The sequence below is a fragment of the Tenrec ecaudatus genome, chromosome 14 (assembly GCF_050624435.1).
Source record: "Tenrec ecaudatus isolate mTenEca1 chromosome 14, mTenEca1.hap1, whole genome shotgun sequence".
Classification (NCBI taxonomy): Eukaryota; Metazoa; Chordata; class Mammalia; order Afrosoricida; family Tenrecidae; genus Tenrec; species Tenrec ecaudatus.
Genome location: NC_134543.1, coordinates 49,008,761 through 49,026,052, shown reverse-complemented (window position 1 = coordinate 49,026,052; position 17,292 = coordinate 49,008,761). Strand labels below are relative to the sequence as shown.

At 47.7% G+C, this 17,292-nt stretch overlaps 1 protein-coding gene across 2 annotated transcripts in view; it reads left to right on the top strand.

Moving 5' to 3' along the window:
• Positions 1-17,292, top strand: part of PELI2 (pellino E3 ubiquitin protein ligase family member 2) — a 181,639-nt gene that overhangs the window by 40,353 nt on the left and 123,994 nt on the right. Inside the window, exon 1 of one of the 2 annotated variants that reach the window (XM_075531380.1) lies at positions 13,878-14,006. The exons of the other annotated variant lie outside the window; for it this stretch is intronic. Within the exon in view, the coding sequence (XP_075387495.1) occupies positions 13,987-14,006 (20 nt within the window). The 5' untranslated portion in view covers positions 13,878-13,986. Of the gene's footprint in view, positions 1-13,877; positions 14,007-17,292 lie in introns of those variants that run through there. 2 annotated transcript variants of the gene reach the window in all.

Genomic DNA, 17,292 nt, shown 5'->3' with positions numbered 1-17,292 from the left:
GGAAAACTCCCAGAATCCTCAGGAGAAGGCCATGCCCACCAGGAGGCATCAATTAGGCGGTGCCCTGATTGACAGGCTAGATCCACCCCTATAGTCTACTTGACAAGAAATTATGTAGCTACCACACAGCCCAAACTTCCTGTGACTAAGGTCCTCATTCCTTGTTGATGAGTGGATAGCCTTTTGACTTTTGTGTAGAATTTCTGAGGTTTCATTTATGTACCATGCAGTTGACTCATTTCAGCGTATAGTTCATTGGTTTAAGTAACTTAGATAATTGTGCAGCCAACACTGCAATTCCGTTTTAGAACACTGTAACCACCTCAAAGTATTTCCTCATGTCGGCTTGTCGGGAAGCCTATCTCCTATCTCCTCACCCCAGCTTTTGGCAACACTGACTGTCTTTCTGATTTTGATTTTGCTTTGTAGAGAAACTACACATAAGCAAGGTCACCTACTACGTATCCATTGTGTTTGGCTTCTTTCACTTAACATAATATTTTTGAAGTTCCTTATTGTAGCATGTGTTTGTTATGGTCAGGTCCTATAAATTATATTATTATTATTATTTTTGTTCCTAACATTCCCCCCCCCCCCCAATTATATTGTTGGAAGGCCAGTGACATAGAGGAAGTCTGCCGAGGAGATGGATCGACCCACTGGCTGTAGCGATGGGTCCAAATAAAACTATTCATTGGTTTCGTTCACAGGGTTGCTGTGAGTCCGGACCAACTCAGCAGCACCCCACAACAAGATACTCATAGATGCTATATTTTGTTTATCCATTCATTGGGTCATGGGCATTTAGACTTTTTGCCTGCTTTGAACAATGCTTTCAGGAGCATTTGCTTACAGGCCTCTGTGAGGACACACATTTTTATTATGCTCAGATAGATACTCAGTGGTGGCGGTGCTGTTGGAAAAGCAGTGCCCTGCTAACCACAAGGTCAGTGGTTCAAGCCCACCAGCTATTCTGCAGGAGAAAGGCGAAGCTATCTGTGACTGTCAACGTTTACAGTCTCAGAAACCTGTAGAGGGACACTATAAGTCCCTGTTGACTCGATGGTGGTGGGTTTGGCTTTATGTTACGATGAGGGTATGGTTGTAACTGCCAAACCATTTTCCAAAGAATTCTTGCCAGACTCTCCATGGCGGTGAGGATAGTCGCGCTGCCACGCAGCCTTGGCGTTGGCAGTTGCAGTTTGGGGGTGCGGCAGCATGTGCAGGCAGGACTTGGGGAAGGAGAACTGCAAGCCCCCGGTGGGAAGGGGGGTGTCTTTGTTGTCTCATGACCCGGCCTTTACCAGCACCCCATCACCTGGCTTTCTGTTCAATTCCAACACAGATTTCCAATGCTTTTTATGAGCTCCGGTTTTGCGTGACTATCTGCCAGGTTCTGGAGTCTGGCCAGAGCCCCCTGAGGGATCTACATCTGGGCTAAACAAAACCCCATGGCTGTCTGTCTTGGATGGAGTTCTCTGGCCCAGGTTTTAGAACATTTGGGAGGTGGGTGGAGACCCATAAATATACAGACAGATGGGGAGCTGAGGTATGTGGTTCGGGTGTGTGTTGGAAAGGAAGATGAGGGTATGATTATGTTATTACCCTACTGGTATTTTGACCACGGCACTGTTAATTTGACAAGTTGTGCTGGAATCGGTGCTGTTGCAGGACTAGCCTGGGGACAGATGGATGTGGGCTTGGTGTCTTAGTAGTGTCAGCTGAGGAGGGCAGGGAGTCCCAGGCCTTTTGGTTACAGCATGAAGTTCATCACTAAGGGCATTATCCCTCTTCCGCTCCCTCTCTGGGTACCTGGCACTCTCGAAGCCCTGCAAACCCCTCCTGAGCGCCTTCTTACCTCAGTGCATTTATGGCGGCAGGTTCTCCCACCTTGCTGATCCAGCTCTGGCTTCCTTGATTTCCCTGGCACAGACCCACCACCTTCTGCCCTCCTATGCAGGGTATTTGTTTGTGTGCTTCATGCTTACTGCTTGCCGACCCTCCCCCCCACCCCCCCCACGGACTCTCGTTTGATCCTAACAGGGATACTCATCTGCTTTGTTCTTCAGGAAACCCAAGCACCAGCCATGCCTGGTGCATCAGCAGTGAATGGGTCTTGGCAGAGCTCTACAGGGATGGGACCAGAGACAGCATGGGTGGCCTGAGTTGAGGACAGCCTTGTCCCTTTCCTAGTCCTGCCCACTCAGCCAGCCCAGGGCTTTCACCTCCTCACTGCCTCACCGCCTCACGGTTCCCCTTCTCCTTTCCTTGCCTCTCACTCCTCATCAGGAGCCCTGGTAGTGTAGTGTGTTACGGGTCGGCGGGAGCCTCCGGAGGCAGGAGGAAGATGGGGCTTTCTGCTCTCATAGAGTTGCAGTCTCAGACACGCACAGGGGCCGCTAGTCTGCCCTGCAAGGTCGCTGATTTAGAAATCGCTGGCAGTGAGAGTTTCTGTTACTCCTTATCACCACACCTCCCAGTGCCCCACTCACCTCCGCTCCGCCTTGCTCTTTTAGTCCGTTCTCTCCTTCACAATGCCAATGGAGGCACCTATGGACAAGGAAGGCCCCTGTGCCCCTGGTAGCGTGTATGTGAGAAATTGTGTGTGTGTGTGTGTGTGCGCGTTAAAGAACTCGAGGAATGTCGCATGTTTTGTCAGTGCTATACTGCACCCTGGCTGACTCATTCCTTCCTTGTGACCCTTGTGAGGGGATGTCCAATTGGCTACAGATGGGCTTTGGGTCTCCACTCCACTCCCCACCCCCCTCGTTTGCATTGATATGATTTTTTTGTTCTGGGTCTTTGAGGCCTGATACCCGATCCCATGATCCCATCGACACCTCATGATCACACAGGGTGGTGTGCTTCTTCTATGTGGGCTTTGTTGCTTCCCAACTAAAAGGCTGACTGCTTAACTTCAAGCCTTTAAGACCCCAGATGCTCTATCTTTTGATAGCCTGGCACCATCAGCTTTCTTCACCACATTTGATTTATGCACCCGCTTTGTCTTCAGCGATCATGTTGGGAAGTGAGCATCACAGAACACCAGTTTAGTAGAAAAAAATGTTCTTGCATTGAGGGAGTACTTGAGTAGAGGCCCACTGTCCTTCTGCTACCTGAGTACTTTATATATAACATATGTACAGAGATCTATGTCCCTATCGTATATAAATATATTTACATATGTACATACCTCTACAAATGTCCTTTGTCTCCTAGTTCTTTCCTGTGTTTCCTTTTACTTTCCTCTTGTCCCACCATTGTGTTTGATCTTCATTCGGCTTTCAGTAATTCCTTTAGACTACATTGTACTTGATCAAGATCCTCCAGGCATTCTAGCCCCTCGTCGTCATCGATTTTAGATCACTTGTTCCCTTGTCCCTGGATTTGTTGGCTCCCCTCTATCTTTTCCCCCACCTCCCCATTTGCCATGTTCCCCCACCACTGCCGGTCCCGTTTTCTGCCTGGGATTGTTTATCGTTCCTATCTTATATAGACATGAAAAAACAGAAGCCTACACATAGTTCCAGGTCTGTCTGTTGACCTTTATGAATGTTTTCCGATGGAATCTGATGGGGTGCCAAGCCCTGCCCCTGAAGTCTATTTCGGGGATTCCTCGGGGACTTCATTGCTTCGCTCCCTTGCTGCTCTGTTGCGGTCCCGTCGTGTTTTGCCCTGGACCGGGCACGGTTCCCACACTGTGTCTCCAGTGTTGGCCCCTGTAGCGCTGTGGGTCAGTGAGGGGACGTCACTGGCATTGTAACTCTTTATGGGGGTAAAAAGCCTGGTCTTTCTCCTGCAGCTTGCTGGTGGTCTTGAGCAGGTGACCTTGTGGTTAGCAGCCCAACATGTACGCATGATGCCACCAGGGCTCCCTGTGAACTAACTAGATATACTTTAAGCCACATATCCAATGATTATTAAAAAACGAGGAACTTGCAGACAATATCCTGGCCCCACCCCGCATTTCATCTTCTATTTATGGTTAAATCTTTTATATACGGCGGTCACAATTTTGGTTCCCTTCCTCCATTTGAGAAGGGGGGGCACTTAACATTTCTACCTCCCTAACTGTCTGTGCCAGCCTCAGCTACAGTGTGCCCAGGATTGAAGACTTTCTAGAAACCCATGGCATGGGCATTGTCAACATTGGTAAGGGCAAGCTTTCATAACTAACCCCTCAGCGATTCCACTGCATTTGCTCTTCTCCTTCTCAAGGCAAGTATAAGGTTAAGTAAAACCAAGTCTTTTGATATCCTCAAAAGCAAAATAGTTTCAGGAGGAAATGGTAGGGGATTAAGTCCCTGGCAGATAGCACCACATAACTGCCACGCATGTCTAGTGATTAACATTAAGAACCAGTGTTAACTGCAAAGCAGCCAGGTTGAGAGGGATCATTTCCTCAAATACAGACCAAAGTAACAGAAATCATTTAAATGGAGTTTGAGAATGAGGATGTGTTTTAATGAATTCTGTGTAATTTGATTGATGCTGTTAAGCCCATAATTGTTCTCATTATCGATTACACTTATGCTTAGAGATTTACTATTTGAAATATATTCCATATTCAGTCTAAGGTAAATGTTTTTCAAGTTATATTTGACACTTTACTGAGTAGACCAAGTAGTAGAGTATTTATTTGTGAATGAATTTTGGATTCTTCACATTGATAAAAAATATGGTACTGTCTGCTTACATGTATCTAGAGGTATTTGTCAAAACAAAAACAAGTTCATTGACATCAAAGTCAGTGCTGACTCTGAGCAACCTCCTGTGAGTATCTGAGACTGTGACTGTTTGGGGACGTAGAAAACTCAGTCTTTCTCCCAAGAAGCTGCTGGTGGTTTTGAACTGCTGACCTTGCTGGCTGCAGCCCAACATGTAACCACTGTACCACCAGGGCGCTTGAAAACCCTTTTACAGCTCTGAATTTCTAAGATTCTCAGCTGTTAGGGGTATCAGATGGTTACAAGGGCTAGGTTGCTGACACTGGTTTAAAAGACTTGAAGCCCTTTTTTTTAGTTGCTCATGAGTTTTGTTGTTGTTGTTTTTAAATGAATCATCTTATTGGGCTCTATTACAGCTCTTATAACAATCCATATATCAGCTTTATGAAGCACATTTGTACATGTGTTGCCATCATAATTTTTAAAACCTTTTCTGAGCCCTTGGTATCAGCTCCTCTTTTTTCCCTCTCTCCCACCCTGCCACCCTCGAGAACCCTTGGTAAACTATAAATAATTATTATTATTTTCCTGTCTTAACCCACATTTACCCTCAGATTCAGTCCCTTGCCAAGTGGGTCCGGAGGCCCGTGGGTCCCTGTGTGCAGAGTGGAACTGCTCAGTAGATTGAGGCTGTGACCTTTGTGTCTTCTGAGGCGCCTCAGGTTGGGTAAGCTGCGCTCTGCCCTGGGGGCGTGGAGCGTGAACAGCTTCAAGGGCACATGACGCAGACTGCTGGGACAGGGCAGCGGGCTGCCCTCCTGGCTATTTCCATCTGACCAATAAGATCTATCTTGCCCGGAGGAATCAGATAGCTGTAGGAGGAATCAGATCGCATCTTACAGCGGGGAAGACTGAGGTGTAAGGAGATTCCATGGCTTTACCTGTTAGACTTGATGACTTCAAGGAAATGGGAGGTTCAAAGTGCCCTGTCAGGCTTGGCACTTGCAATTTGGAAAGGGAAAAGCTACAACTGAGACAGAGCCAACCAGATGCTCCCAGCCGGGCTTCCGATGATGCCCGACTTCCGCAGCCACTGTGTCTCATGGGGCGTCTTGGAAGCAGTGGAAGTGACTCCGGGAGCAACCGCAGGAATTTAATTTTGCGGTAGGGCCGGGGGATGGAGGTTCCCTTGGGTGCCCGTCCTCCTCGTCCTGTGTCCATGGCGCCTCTGCTTTGCTTCTGATGCTTCGCTCTAGAGCCCTCTCGTCTGTAGACATTCACGGTCGCTCTTAGGGTCCTTTGGTACTTCCTCCTTGCTGCTCCTTTAGTACTTCACTGTCACTACCCCACTGCCAGCAAGTCGATTCCGACTCACGGTGGGTTTCTGAGGCTGTGAATCTTGGGAAGAACAGGCAGTGTTCTCATCTTCCTTCTGCAGAAAGGCTAGTGGGTCGAACCTCTGACCTGGTGGTTAGCAGCCCAATGTTTGCCCCACCTGTTTTACTACCACCATCCAACCAATCAACCAAAACCCAACCCAGTACTATCAAATGGATTCTATTCCTTGTAGGAGTTCCGAAGCTGTAAATCTTTCCAGATCAGATAGCCCCGTCTTCCCCCTGCAGAGCTGCTGATGTGTTTGAACTGCCAACCTTGTGGTGAGCAGTCCAGAGCTTACTGGTGACAGCGGGCCTTTTAGTCCAACACTCACCATAATTGTCAGACATGAATTTTTCTCAAGGGACTGGACTTGTTAAACACGCTTCATAAACTAGATTACACCGTAGACACCAGAGAATTCCAATCCAACTGGAACTTGAAGGCAGGTCTTCTGCGGTTTATCCAAACTCTGCTACCTTGTATGTAGCTCCCTAGTCTTGGACACTTGACTTAACCAGTGCCTTGGCTTCTTATCTGTTAGATGAAAGTGTTACTAGGCCCTCCTGCATGGGCACTGTGAAGCGCAACAAACAAACTAATAGGTATAAAAAGTGCTTAGAGTGATATCAAGTAAGCATTTGGTCGTTTTCAGCTATTATGTGGACCAAAGCGGTGAGATCTGGCTCCTTAGCAAGGAAAGGATACGTGGAGCTGCCTTAAGAAGGCAAACCAAAGTAAAGGTTAGCGGCTATTCGCAAAGACCCCTCCAGAAGGCGGCTGATATCTGATAGCTATTCCTGTCTCATGAGACTGAGCGGGCCAAGGCAGGCGTTCACACAGCCTTTGAATAACCCGGAGTCTCTTCATGTGAGTGCTCCGGGGGTTGGTCTCACCAGAGACAGATTGCCCAACAAGCTTGACACGCACATGCCTGGAGCCTCAACACAACAGGAGCAGCCGCTGTGCAAACCACAGACCCACTGATGCCAAGTGGACAGGACATGAGAAACGCGAGCGGCGGAGTGGAAGGGAACTGGCAGGAGGCTCAGTGAAACTCAAAACGCCTCTAGTGCATAGGGACGTACCAGTTGGAAACAAGGTTCACGCGGGGCATGTGGGGGCCCCACGCAAGGCGACACGGGCATGCAAGGGCAAGGTGGTTTTAGCTCTGACTGCTACTGCTTCGACACCCTCCGTCACATCTGTACCATACTGTACCCGTTCGTGTAATTGAAACTATCTCAGCGGTCCTCTTGATACTAGAATGATCCTCTCTAATAAGTGAGAGGTGGAAGTGGGCTGTCAGTCTGTCACTATAGAATATGCAGCAGTTGTAGATTTGTCCACTATACAACTGGACACAGCACGAACGATTTCTGGGTAAGGGATGTATTCATAAGTAACAGGTCGCGGGGCAATTTTGAGAGGTCTGCTTTATACGTCCACGTCTACTGATGCAGCAGCTCCAGCCAGAAGGGTCAGCTGCGTTCTTTGCTATGATGGGAACTCATGGGGATGATGCTCACAAGGTATGGCGCACACTTCCTGGTAAACAGTCAGTGGGAGCTCTAGTCCCAGATGGCCCGCAAAAGTGAGGGTGCTCAAGTTATAGCTTAACAGCTTAGCATTTTCCTACATAGTCCTGAGTTTCTTCAATGAAAATAACTGACTTTAAAGTATGTTTGGTATGCATATAAAATGCTAACCTGGGCAATACTATCATACTAGCATAACTCCAAAACCAAGCTCACTGCCATGAGTCCATAGCTGACTCATAGCCACCGTCTGGGGTGTTTCCGAGACTGTAACTGTTCACGGAGTAGAAAGCCCAATCTTCCTCCCGCATAGCACTAACAGCCAATGTTGACAAAAACACTCACATAGCATACACTGAAAAAATACCAGACATATTAGCAGTTACCTAAGCATGAAAAGTTCTTCTGATTTATGTGTGACAGATAAGTTTCATTTTTTTAATCTGTGGCACAGGGCACGGTGCTTGATACTATTCTGTGTATACCAAGAAATGAGGAATTAGGCATATCAAAATGTGCCCCTGTCTTTTTACCCTGTGGAGTAAGTTACTGTTTTGCAACCATGATAGCATTTCTAACTGTGTCTTCCAAGAAAGCAGCAAAGGGAATTTACCAGAACATTACATTTGTGTTTTATCAGAATATTGACATGTCTTTGTGCAAGGAAATTAAATGCTTCTTTGAGGAAATAAAGGAATATTTAGAAAACAAGAATGAAAGAAATGTATTTTGTTTTCAATTTCCCTTCAGATTAACTTTTAACAAATTGATACTGTGTTGAAAAGAATCTCATTGATAACATTGCATCATGGATAGCTGAAACACGCACACACATATGCAGAGCACACACACGGCACGTAACACACGTGAGAGGCTTTCAAAAGTTCATGGAAAAACGGACTAAAAAGATAGTAGAATTTTTCCATGAAGTTTTGGAAGCCACCGTTTATTATGAGGGCAAGTCCCAAAGTATTGCTACTAAGGTGCCCATTCATACGCAGTTTGTTCCCGACGAACTCTGTTCAAACGTGTCTCTGACCAGTGGATGGCTGTGGACAAGTTCTCTCAATAATACGCGTGATTTGCCCCTGTTGGGGTGCCTTCGGTCAAATGGGCCAGTCAAAATAGTGGTTTCTGGTGGGATCTGTTAAACCAGGAAAATTCAAGGCAGGTAGGTCAGGTCAGAAGGTCATCCTTTAGGGGGTAGGGGCCTTTGGGGGCCTCCCAAGAGAGCATCTTGGTATTTCTTGAAGCATGCAGGGCAATCATGGGAGCCTGTTAAGAAGGGTTATGATCATGGAAAACCGCCTTGGTGAGAGAAAGGCCAGGGAAGATGTAGCCATGGATGTTCTCCGATCACAGCAAGGCCTCCTGCTCATTCCCCAACGGTAGCAGGGGCAAACCTCACCCCACCCACCCTGCAGCCCTCATCTTGCCCCTGGAGTCCTCGTTCGCCCCACACCTCACAAAAGAACATGGTGTGGGTCCCGAGAGGCTGCCCGAAGTGTCATTTTGATGGTATGAACCGAAGAGCTCAGGGGACTTCGTGGAAGGGTGAGAAATGAACCCACCACTCTCAGAAGTGCATAGACCTGCCTGGAGGCCATGTCAAGAAACCGCAACTTCACGTTTTAATATGTTTGTTCACTAAAGGGTTCTGTGATCTTATAACATTACTTTTTGACTCACCTGTATTTGGATTCCAACCTCGCTTGGCAGTTCTCAAGCCTTGCTGCTGAACACAGTTCCAGGATATGAACATATGCGTGCCATGATGGGGGATAGCAGGGCAAGTAAATTTGGGAAATGCTGCGTCCTCTGACTTCCACTGTGAGATTCAGAGACCATACTAGTGTATATGAAAGGGTTTGAGAAGGATGGTAGCAGAAAAAAAGGATTCAGTTTGGCTTGGCTTATTTACCACCTGTGATAGTTACATAATCTGCTGTCAACTTGAGACTTAGGAGTGAAGGGGTGGAGTTTAGATGGTCCATGAGGGCGCAGCTTGATGACCTCATTTGGAGGCACTGAGGAGATAACAGCTCAGTGGAGGCGGGACACATGTTCACGCCCTGGGAGACATTACTGACGATGAGCCCGGTGGAGCTACACTCGTACAGCCAGAGTCCTGGAGCTGAAGGAGCCATATGGAGACCCCTGCCAGCACAGAGATGCTTCTTACCACTGGATCCACAAGATTTTCCACCCCCTGGCCTGTGATCCTCCTGCATTCAGCATCATTGCATGTGTTCTGTGGGCCTGAAGAGGAATTTAGAGACTGGTATTGGACATATGGCCTAATATTGGACTTAAGGACTTGATCTGGACTGGGCTGGGTTATTGTCTTACGATTCAATTGCTCTTGTATATAAAGCTCCTTCTTATACACATATGAGTGTCTCCCTGGATTTGTTTCTCTAATCAACCTTGACGAACACACTATCCAAACTAATTTTGAATGGGAGTTTCGTTTTGTTTTAAAATTTTGAGTAGTACTGCTTTCATTGTTCTGCGAAGTAGGGTTCTGTACATTCATTCTGGTTCGACAGAAAGAGAAGCCCGCTCTCCCGCCCAAGTGTGAGACCTCTCTTGCTTTCTGATTCCGTGCGTTGCTTGTAATCTCCCACATCTCTTTGCCGCCAGAGTAAGGTGCAAGCGCAAAGCCTGTTCCTGTAGGAAGGAAAGCATCCATCTATCAGGAGTGGATTCCATCTCACGCGGGAGGAATGGACGTGTGGCATTGCCCGAGGAGTGGTACTGAGAAGTCTCCTGCTAGGACTTCATCCAGAAAGAAATGCTTCACATGGAATCAACTGACTGTGTGTCTCTCGGCCCTAGACACTAATTGTGTGTTCAGATTGGAGCCCTGGTGGTACATGTGGGTGGTCAATACCTCTGCTTCTGCCACTAACCCAAGAGGTCAGTGGTTCGAACCCGCCAGCTGTTCAGCAGGAGAAAGATGCGGCCGTTGGCCTCTGTAAATATTAATAGCCTTGGAAATGGACTTGATGGCAGTGGAGTTGTTTTTGGAATGAGAAGTTACATTAGTTACATTTTTGAGGAAATTTTGAGTACAAGAGTTGGTTATATTTGTGCCAAGAATATCTGTGGGAGAAGCTGAACATTTAGGAGTTTCTTTCCCTCTAATTGTAAAAAACGAAAGTACTGGGAGATGTCACATAACATCTGTTCCAACCTGTGGACCTGTCATTTAAAAAAAATTTTTTTAAAGGCTAAACAAGTTTCTTGCCCCCCCCCCCTCTGCCCCCAATGGCCTTCAAGAGTAGAGCACAGCCTCCTGTAGCAGTGGCCCACGTGTGGGATACAAGCAGATGTACCAGAGCCTTTGTCTCTGAGCAGGTGCTCAGTGGTATGGGGCAGCTGGGCGGGGCTGCTCCTGCTGTGCTGAGGGGCAAACAGGGTGTAGCGCGCGGGGGAGGCTGCACATGATTGTGCCCTCCTTACTCACTCCTGCCTCTGCTGAACCTCTGCCAGTAGCAGCAGCCTGGGCAGTAGAGGCAATGAAGATAGCTGGGAGGGGGCTCCCGTAGGTTTTGATATGTCGTCCGTGCAGTGTCTAAATCAAAGAACATCCTATTTCAGAGAATGTATTGTGGATGTTGAGAAATATATGGTCCAAGAATGATTGGGCGCAAAGAGTTTTTCATAGAGTGACGGCTTCTTGAACTTGGTTCTGTATTGCAACGGAATGGCATCTCCATTTGTGCTTCCTCAGACCCCTAGTTCTCTTGGAGTAGAGGCCACCTGTGCGACTGGTGGTTGTGAATACAGCCATTCACCATTTAGACACATTCTGCCCTTGAACTGAGCGCGATCGACGTTCTGTTCCCATCCTAGAGTTGGTTCTATTTCTAGGTCTTGTTTCAGATTACATTGGGGAAGACCACCCCACTGGATACCCTGTTTAACAAAAGAACACACTTTTAAAACGGCTCAATTCTGATTTTTAAAAATGATATATGCTCAATGTGGAAAGCCTGTACTAATAATGGAAATTTATCTATAAAGCATCGACAGTTTAATACCACCAACACAGACAAAGACATGCCTTGTTTCAGTGCACCTTCACTGCTTGTGCTGCGCAGTATTGCTTTTTTTAAAAAAAAATAAACTGGAGGTTTCTGGCAGTGTTGCACCACGCAGGCTGGGGGTGCCCTTTCCCAACAGCGCGCACTCACTTCGAGTCTCAGTCACGTTTTGGGCATCCTCAGAATATTTCAAATTTGGTCGATGATACTGCATACTTAATAGAGTGCAGCGTAGGGCAAACGGACCGTGAATGCACTGGCAAACTAGCAGTTCACGACTCGATTTATGACACTATTTGTTTTGTTGCCGTCGTCTGCAGCCGAACCCCCACACTGTGTCTGAGGGACACGAGCCACCCGGTCACAAAGTGAGCAGATCACTCAAACAGATGCGTCACCACAGAGACGGCTCGATGGCCACCAGACACGGGAAGTCACGCTCCGTGCCGTTCGCCCTCAGGGCTGCAAATCACCAGCAGAGGAGAGCTAGCCCGCTCCCTGGTGGGCGGCCAAGGGAGACCCCGAAAACCACAGCAGCGAGGAGGTGGAGAAGTCGGAATTCTCTCCTTTGCTTGTGGGACGGCAGCATGGTCCCCGGCTTGGAAAACGGGCGGTGGTTCCTCGGTGGACTACAGACAGAAGTGCCCTGCCTGGGCTGCTCTCAGGTTCTGCCGAGTTGTTTCCGCTCATCGTGAACGGCACCTGGGCTGGCACCATTAGGCATCTGTTCCCCTGGGACCCATTGTCACAACCGCTGCTCAGCACTGCTGGCCAGGAGCATCCTCCCTTGGCCGTGCCTCCACGGGATCAAGCAGGAAGACCTCTAGAGGCTGGTCCCTCAACAACCTGCTCAAAAGGCATGGGGTTAGTGCGGAGCATTCCGGCGATCCTTCTTCCAGGTACGGACACTCCACAGCTTTCCGAATTGGTGTGCAAGCCATCCTGCAGGCCGCAGGCTTTGATTTTCATCAGAATTAGCATACGACCCAGGAATTCATAAACCTCGGAAGCAGGCCTCAAATGGAGACTTGTACACTAGCTTTATGGTTGCACCATTCCCAATACCCACAATGCAGAAACAGTGTACCTGCCCACCAACAGGTAGCTGGATAAACACGATGTGGTACAGTTACGCGAATAGTACTATTCAGCAGGTAGAAAAATAAGGCTTTATCTATGCTACAGTATGGATGGAGCTAGGAGATACTGTGCCGAGTGAGCCAATCCAATCCCCAGAGGACAAACACTCGATCTCACTCATAGAAGACAAGAAAAGGCAATTGTGTAGACCCAAAAGTCTAGTAACCCAAGTGGGTACCAGGGGCAGGAGGGAGGGGAGAGGAGTTGCGATGGCAGGAACATTACGAGTAGGGTAGCCTACTGATGTAATCGATGCCAAAAAGTTGCCTACATCTGTCAGAAACCCAATTGGCAGAAGTTGGGTGGTAGACACATTTACAACAATGACCAGAAAAGAAAACATACAAGCTGCTGAAGATGGTTTATGTATAATCAAAAACTTCATGGGATTTGTTTTCTGGTTTTACAGTGTTAGCGTTCCGGTTATGGAGCCTTGGGGGCATAGTAGCTTATGTGTTGGGTGTTAACCCAAAGGTCAGCGGTTCAAAATCACTAGCCGCTCCATGGGGGAAAGGTGGGGCTTTCTCCTCCAGTGAAGAGTGATCGTATGTGAAGCCCGCCAGAGCATTTCGACCCTGTCCTGTGGGGTCGCCCTGAGTCAGCATCGACTCGATGGCAGCGGGTTGTGCTTTTGGTTTGGATCAGGTAATTGGTTATGTTTCAGGTGGTGTGTCTGTGGCCTTAAAAGCTTGCCTGTTGGCATCCAAGGTATTGCCGTTGGTTTCTGTGTGCCAGGAACCACATTGGAAGAAGGAGAGGTAGGCATAGGCGGAGGAAACGAACTCTGTGGTCCTTTGCCACAGACCAGAAGAGAATGGTATCCAGCTATAATTATTGAATATTTTGATCAAAGATTCTGTAGACAAATCCTGTTCAAAAGGGGAAAAATGCTGAACAAAATGTCAAACAGAACTCTTATGAACTCCAGATTCTTTGGAATCATGGGGGCTGGGCGAACCCTGCATCTAAACTGCCCTGAGATCATCTAAACTGCTAACGAAAAACATGCCCAGACATCTCCATAAAACAAAATAGTTTATCTAAATGAGTACAAAATGTGCAGACACGCTTTGAGCATTCTCTCCAAAGAACTCTCTCTGGGATCAAAGGGACTACAGCATCGAGAAAGATTACTGAGGAGTTGAGGGGCCAGTGAGCTTAGTTAATGAGGAAGGAGCCCAGCAGACGAGGGGAGAACGGGTGCACAGCTGAAGGATGTGCTTAGGGAAGTCCCTGTAAGTACTCTGGTTCTTTTAGAAAAGTAAGAAACCAAACAGTCCAGTTGTTTTTTAATTTTTAAAAACTGATTCAGTGAGAGTTCGAGATCCAATTGATTTTCAAGTCAATAGTTCATATTTTGCTTTGTGACAATGATTGCAAATTCCACAAGTAACTGGACTTTGCCCATTTCTTCCCAATGTTGACGATTTCCATTCATCCTGCTTTCCTACCCCTTCCTGCCTTCTGAGCTTTATTCCTGGCCAAACGTTCCTCTTTTGATCTCATCTGGTTACACGTTGACCTGAGGTCTGCGGGGCCAGCAGTTCAAAGCCACCAGCTGCTCTTTCGGGGGAAAGACGGAGCGTTTGACTCCTTCAAGAGTTACGGTCCTAGGGGCGGCTGTGAGTTGGCATCAATTCAAAGGCAGTGAACTTGAGATGTTTTTATGGTTCATTGCTCTAACTATGCATCCCTTCCTGGGGCTGTTGCTCACCATCTAGACCAGTCTGGCCTTTGACGGGAGGTTGAGCCACAGTGGAGTGGGGGCTGGGGGCAGGGAGGTTTCATAATTACCCAAAAAACAAAAATGAGGCTCTGAGAGGGCAGGGAAGCCAGATTAATGGGAACAACAGAAATAATGAGAATGTTCCCTCATTTTATAGATCATTGAATGGGAACTGTTGAATTAAAGAGAAAAAATTGAAACTTTTAAATTCATATTCTCCATTTCTCGAGGTTCTGATGTCCAAGGCACAGAACTCAGAGACAAAATCCACAAGTAAAAGGTTTATTAAGGAAAGTCAGCACGTCGTAATGCCAGCGAGAAGTGCTCGGGTTGGTTATAGCGGGCCGTTACAAAGCTTCAGGCCTGCTAACCAGCACCGCACCTAGCGTACCGCTCTGTGTGAGCCGCAACCCGAAGGCATTCAGCTCAACTCCGTGGGTCAGCAAATCCAGTTTTTCCCAAGTAAGTGTCCAGGGCACCCCCCTCCACAAGCAGCCTCCCGAACAGAAGCACTCCTGTACTTGCTCCATGCGCTGGGAAGGCCTTTGCTCTGTTTCATGCTCTGGCTCCTGGTTCTGCTGTGCTCATCTGATGGGGTAGCTGTCATCTGGATCTAGAAGGTTCATTCACTGTGCAGGGAGCTCCCCTCCTCGCGCTTGCCGGTAATGAGATCCCTCCTTGTACTTCTCAGAGGGCTCGTTTGTATACAGCAGATGGCACTCCAGGTAATCCTGTTTACAGTTACTCACAGGTGAATCCTGGCAGTATCATACCCCCACCAACTTCCCAGGCCCTTGCAAGGAAAGGTCTTTGGTGGAGTCAGAGGCTTTGACTAGAAAAGCCACGTCAAAGAATGGGCTGCCCCTGCGGGCTGCCCCGTGACTCTTCCAGCCATCGCCCCTTTCCTACTGAAGGATTAACTTCCCCCAGCCCAATTTGTTTTTTCTGTGAACACACCACGGAGAGTTGATAAGCCAGCCACTTCATGCCTTTATTTCCCCCTTTTAAATAGCCAAATTCTAAACTGATTATCCCTAACAACCCAAAGCTGAGGCTTGGTGTGATGAGTCTTTGTTTCTTGCTGGACCTTTGGCCAGCGGCACGCATAAGCAAAGTTCAGTCTGCAGCAGGCCAGTCATCAACACTACACCAGCGTGTGCACCAGCTCAAGCATCTTGCTCTATTTGTTGAGTTCTGGTCATCAGTGCTAGCCATCCATCCATGCTCAGTCAGTTGGTACTGGCTGCAAGCTTTGAGAGCCCCCATCACCTTACACCTCTGACCATCTGACCCCTGAGACTAATCCATACCCAGAGACCCAGTATTCACACATTTTTTTTTAGCGTCAGACCAACCTGTCCTTCCTCTTCTCTCTTATTTTTAACTTCTGAGGGTCACATCAGTGGGTACCAGGAGAGCAAGTTCATCTCAGCTTGTCTCTACCCTTCTCCATTTCTTCCACTTCCACTCAGTGATTGGATCCAGGGGGATGCCATAAGAAGCACCCCGAACTCACTGGCTTCCTTTAACTTTCGTTCCTAAATGGGGGGCTTTTTCTGCTGGGCACAGAACTTTCTTGCACTGATGCATCCAATGGCAAATTGCTTGCTCAAATAATTGAAACGCCAGTCTCTGTCTCTGCAGGTCCACCCTTTGAATGCAAGCCTCCTGTTCTTAGTCATTCTGGGTGGGGCTCGTGCTTTCTTTCTGAGTCCCCTACTCTACCTGTCTTCACACAAAAAGCCTTGATACTCAAGTCCCGATAAAATATAGACTGAAGGCAGACTTAACAAGTTCTTGCAGTCATGATTAATGTCTTGTAGCCATGGTTGATTTCCTACAAAACAAAAGGTGGGAGAAATAGTGAGTATCAGTTGTGACGCCAATTAAGGATATAATCCTCCACCTTTTTAATAAAACTCAGACACAGCAATCCCTTCTCCACCTCGGACTGTGTCTATTCGTGCACATAGGACCTGGGGACTCTGTCAGGATACTTCCAGAAGGCACTGGGCGTCTACTACTCTTCCGTCTCAGCCAAGGTTTTTCCCAGGTCGCTCCAGAGGCAGGTTGCCTTCTTTCAGCTGTAGCACATCATTCCTTCCATCCAGCACGGGTAACAAGAACCAAACTAGCCATTCTGGGAAACAAATACTCCCTTTCCTTCCCTTTTAGTTTTGCCTCTTAAAAACCCGATGCGTGATGGGGACCCAGTGCCCACTGTAGACAACTGGACACCCTTGCAGAGGGTAGTGGGGAGTCACTCAGGGTTCAGTGTAGCAATAATGAAACTCACAACTTCCTCTAGTTCCTAAACACTTCCTCCCCCCAACTGTCATGATCCCAGGTCTACCCTGCAAACCTGGTTAGACAAGGGGATGCACAGCGGTACAGATGGGAACTGAAAACACAGGGAATCCAGGACAGATAAACCCCTTAGGACCAGCGGTGAGAGTGGTGATACTGGGAGCGAACAGGGGGAGGGGGTAGAAAGGGGGAACCAATAACAAGGATCTACATATAACAATCTCCCTGGGGGATGGGCGACAGAAAAGTGGGTGAAGGGAGACACCGGGCAGTGTAAGATAAGGTAAAATAATAATTTATAAATGTTTAAGGGTTCATGAGGGAGGGGGAGCGGAGAGGGAGGAGGAGGGCAAAAAGGAAAATGAGGAGCTCCTTCCAGGAACCCAAGCAGAAAGCAAGTTTTGAGAATGATTAGGGCAATGAATGTGTAAGTGTGCTTTACACAACTGATGTATGTGTGGGTGTGATAAGAGTTGTATGAGCCCAAT